This window comes from Artemia sp. Qi Xiang Cuo, chromosome 14 (assembly GCF_049724085.1).
Source record: "Artemia sp. Qi Xiang Cuo chromosome 14, ASM4972408v1, whole genome shotgun sequence".
In the NCBI taxonomy this organism is placed as follows: domain Eukaryota; kingdom Metazoa; phylum Arthropoda; class Branchiopoda; order Anostraca; family Artemiidae; genus Artemia; species Artemia sp. Qi Xiang Cuo.
The window spans coordinates 14,000,004-14,004,527 of record NC_142807.1 but is presented as its reverse complement, the minus strand read 5'-3'; the positions used below and the strand labels follow the sequence as shown (position 1 = coordinate 14,004,527).

The following is a 4,524-nucleotide window of genomic DNA, read 5'->3' as shown; positions in this document are numbered from 1 at the left end:
CCTTTGGGGACCGGGGGAAGTTTTTTGGGGTTGTGGTGGCCCTTGGGGTCGCGGTTTTGGCTGGGGGGTTTCGTTGTTACCGGGGTATACCGGGGTGGACTTTTGGGGCGCGTGTTGGGCCTGGGGTTGGTATAGAGCCCTTTGTGGGTCTGGGGACGTGGGGGGAACTGGGGGAAGGTGTGGGGGGGTCCGGGGGGGTCCTTTGTAACCCAATAGACCCGTGGAGGCCGACGGGCGTCCGGGGGGTGGGGGGGAGGGGTAGCGGAAACTTTGGGGTTGGGGTAGAGGACCTCACAACACTGTTCAATTGAAACTGGTGTAGTAAAACGATCACACTCAAATTCTCTTCCAAAATCTCTTCAAAAATCACCTTTTAAAATGTCTCTAGCTGTTTCGCCGAAATAGTTCCATAAAATAGCTAAAACGGTTTCGCCAAAATTATCCCTAAACGGAATTTCGGCATGTTCCTTTTGTTTGGCATCTCTGCGCCAATGCATTTCAAATTATTTGGAAACCTTTTCGCGCGCTAAGATCAAAACGTCTGCTCAGAAACGATTCTCTTGTTAGAAACAACAAATTAATTTCCCTTTCGTGAATCAATTCTCTTTAGAACAACAAATTAATTCCCCTTTCGTGTCAATCAATCAATAATGACATCATCTGTCATGTGTGATCAAAACTTTGTCTCGGAGATAATTCTGGTCAAACTCCAAAGACATTAATTAACTTGACGTCATCTGTCAGACACTCCCTGGAAACAATTTGATTAATGACTGCCAACTCTAGACTGACCAGAAAAGAAAGTTGGCTCGGAAACGACAACAACATTGATCCCATTAACCACGTGTTCTCTCTAATGACTCTGTTCAAAACAATAACAACATTGATCCCATTAACCACGTCTTCTCTCTAATGACTCTGTTCAAAACAACAACAACATTGACCTTGACATTTGGCTCGGAAAAAATAACAACATTGACATTCGCGGAGGGCGTGTCAAAAACACACCTGGAGAAAGAGGTCATGGACCGATTACGCAATCATTCTCCCTAATGGCTCTATGCCCATATATGGTGTGGTGATCGGAGCCAATAAGGCATCTCTACTTATGATAATAATATGATATGATAATAATATGATGCCCATATAAATATGATAATTTTACAATTTACATTATCTATGTTTACTATTCGTACTTTTTTAACCAGTGTCTTTTTTTTGTTCGAAAAAAGGGACAAATTGTCACGAAAAACTATACAACAAAAGTAGAAAAGACTCCCGCCCCCTCAACACAACCTTTTTTTGTCTTAACTTCCTAACCCCTTGCCACTATAATTAATTTCAGTAAATTTGCAGTGTACAACATAATTTAGCTAGGATTAAATTGAACACATCACTTGATTCTTTTTTTTTACACTTCTTTATAATACGACAATGGCTTCTGGGGCATATTCTGTTTTTAGCCCCAAAAGGGCTAAGAAGGTTCAAAACAGCCCGTGGTCCCCAAAAGTTTAAATCATAATCACCGTGGTCCCCCCAAAAAATGGTCATTTATAGCTGATTCAGGAATGGTAGTTATTAGTTTTCTTTGTCTTAATAATAAAATGTCATTCTGAATATAAATATTCAATTTTTTTAGAGCTAGAAACCCCTCAATAATTTACCTAAATTTCTGAATATCCTTACCTCTGAATACCTGAATATCTTTATATTTACATATTGTAAATATAAATTTACAATTTTTTTAGAGCTAGATACCCCTCAATAATTTACCTTAATTTCTGGATACGCCTACTTCTTTTTACTGGCTTAATGCGGTGAAAAGGGGATAAGTAGAAAACACGAGGCCTGATAACTGCATTAATTACAAGAGTAAGAACATACCTGTTTACACTATATTTACAAATAGTTTACATCATATTATGCCAAAATGAAGCAAACACATACCTTGTGCCGGCGCAGTGGAAGAAGTTGAGACTTCCGATGCGAAAGTTAAATGGTTCAATCCCGCACGGCACAAGGAAAAAATTGTCAAAGAATCATCTCTCAATTTTTTATATTGCTTATACTGGACTGATTGTGTAATAGTAAAAATAGCGTTTTTACACTTTTTCTATTCACAGACAAGCTCTAGTCCAGGTCATCTTTATTTTGTTGTGAAACATTTATACTTGAGTTATCTGATTCGCTGAATCAGAACGTATTGAAATTTATATAAACTATAAAGTCAACAACTATAACCTTTACTATATAACCTAACCTTTACAACTATAAACTATAAACTTTTATATTTAAACTAAATTTAAAAACGCTGATTCTTTTTATGTGTTCAAATTTTAACAATGCTATAAAAAGTTGTTTTTTAGAGTTTTTCTTACAATTAGCAAGAGTCGCTCTTACAGTACGCTATCATAAACAGTTTTGTTACGTATTTTACAGTTTCCTTATTAACAAACAAAGCCAATTTCGATATGAGAAAAATGACTAAACATATCCAGTGATTTTCTAAGACTTTCGTCGGGGACAACCTATTTTTTTTTTACTTACCCGCAACATAAGACAGAGGATAAAGATCTTCAAGAGCCATTGATGCCATATATGGTGTCAAATCTGTGTTCAGTTGCTGGGTCTTTTTACAGGGACAGGTAGTAAATCTGTTGCCCGACCTTGCAGTAGCTGGAACCAATCCCCAGGCACCGTGGTGCCAAGCAGAGATTCAATTTACTGTCCAGCCACAGATTTAATGCGTTGTATACATAAATTAAAATAATAAAATCTATGACATAAATCGAAGTGTAGACCTTGATTATAAAGGTACAACCGTGGTTCATGCTGCACTACACTCAGACTCACTCGAGGCTGACTTGAACGGCCAGACGTTTAATAAGATATATTATCGCCCGAAAAAAAAACAACAAAAAACAATAAAATAACTTGAAAGTCACCTAGTCAATTTAGTAAATGCTACGGTTTCAGCTCGAGCTTACTGGAGCCTGAGGTTTTCTAGTTTGAAAAATTCACATAGCCCTATGAGTCAATTGTACAAAATGTATGAGTCAAATGAGTCAAAATGTACGTTAGTGTAGTTTTATTCTTGTGGGTATAGAAATTCAGACGAAATAGTGGTTTTAGGTCTCATGATTGAAGAGGGAGAGGGTAATATATACCACAGGAGTGTCAAAAAAAGGTCAAAATCAATTTAATATTGGATGATTGAGGGACTCGGGGGGGGGGGGGGTGGGGTAACTAAGCCCTTCCTACGGTCTAGAAATGCCACTGTCCAGACACGAAACAAAAATCTTTACACATTTATAACTTGTTTTTCGCTGCCTTAATAAACAGTTTTACCCTTTATTTGTATATCTATATATGTTATTTATATATCAAAAAGAAGTCAGCTTAGTTGAAGCTCAAAGCAGCCCAGAAGCCCAGCGAAGCCCGCTGAGCTCAAAGAAGCCCAGCGTAGTTGAAAATAATAATAATAGCCAAGTATTTAACACATCATGAAGCATACAACACGAGATATCTTGTGTAGTAAAACTATTCCCATTTAAATTTGATAATTTTACAATTTACATAATTTATGTTTACAATCCGTACTTTTGTAATTATTTTTTTTTTTTGAAAAAAAGGGACATTTTTCAACGACAAACTAGACAACTAAAGTACAATAGACCCCCACACCCTCAAAACAACTTTTTTCGGCTTAGTTTCCTAGCTCCTCGCCACTGTAATTAATTTCTGTGAATTTACAGTGTACAACATAATTTAGCTAGGATTAAATTGAACACATCACTTGATTCTTTTTTCTTATACTTCTTTATATTACGATAATGGTTTCTGGGGCAAATTCTTTTTTGAGCCCCAAATGGGCTAAGAGGGTTTAAAACAGCCCGTGGTCCCCAAAAGTTTAAAAATAGTTTTCTAAACAAATTACTAGTGAGAAAAATGGCCATTTATAGCTGATTCAGGAATGGTGGTTATTAGTTTTCTTAGTCTGAATAATAAAATGTCATTATGAATATAAATTTGCAATTTTTTTAGAGCTAGAAACCCCTCAATAATTTACCTTAATTTCTGGATACGCCTACTTCTTTTTACTGCCTTAATGTGGTGCAAAGGTGATAAGTAGAAAACACGAGGCCTGATAACTGCATTAATTACAAGAGCAAGAACATACCTGTTTACACTATATTTACAAACAGTTTACATCATATTATCCCAAAATGAAGTAAACAGATACCTTGTGCCGGCGCAGTGGATGAAGTTGAGACTTCCGATGCGAATGATCTGTGGTTCAATCCCGCGCGGCACAAGGAACTTTGTTTCGTGAATGTATTTCAGTATGAATTTTTTATATTGCTTATACTGGCCTGATTGTGTAATAGTAAAAATAGCGTTTTTACACTTTTTCTATTCACAGACAAGCTCTAGTCCAGGTAATCTTTATTTTGTAGTGAAACATTTATACTTGACTTATCTGATTCGCTGAATCAGAACGTAATGAAATTTATATAAACTGTA

The 4,524-nt window shown here is 36.5% G+C and overlaps 1 protein-coding gene across 1 annotated transcript in view; it reads right to left on the bottom strand.

Moving 5' to 3' along the window:
- The window catches only part of LOC148944174 (low-density lipoprotein receptor-related protein 5-like protein), a 9,827-nt gene extending 7,231 nt beyond the window's left edge, over nt 1–2,596 (bottom strand). Inside the window, exon 1 of the mRNA XM_089099850.1 lies at nt 2,548–2,596. Coding sequence (XP_088955976.1) covers nt 2,548–2,596 — 49 coding nt within the window. The remainder of the gene's footprint in view (nt 1–2,547) is intronic.
- Nucleotides 2,597–4,524: the final 1,928 nt, after the last annotated feature.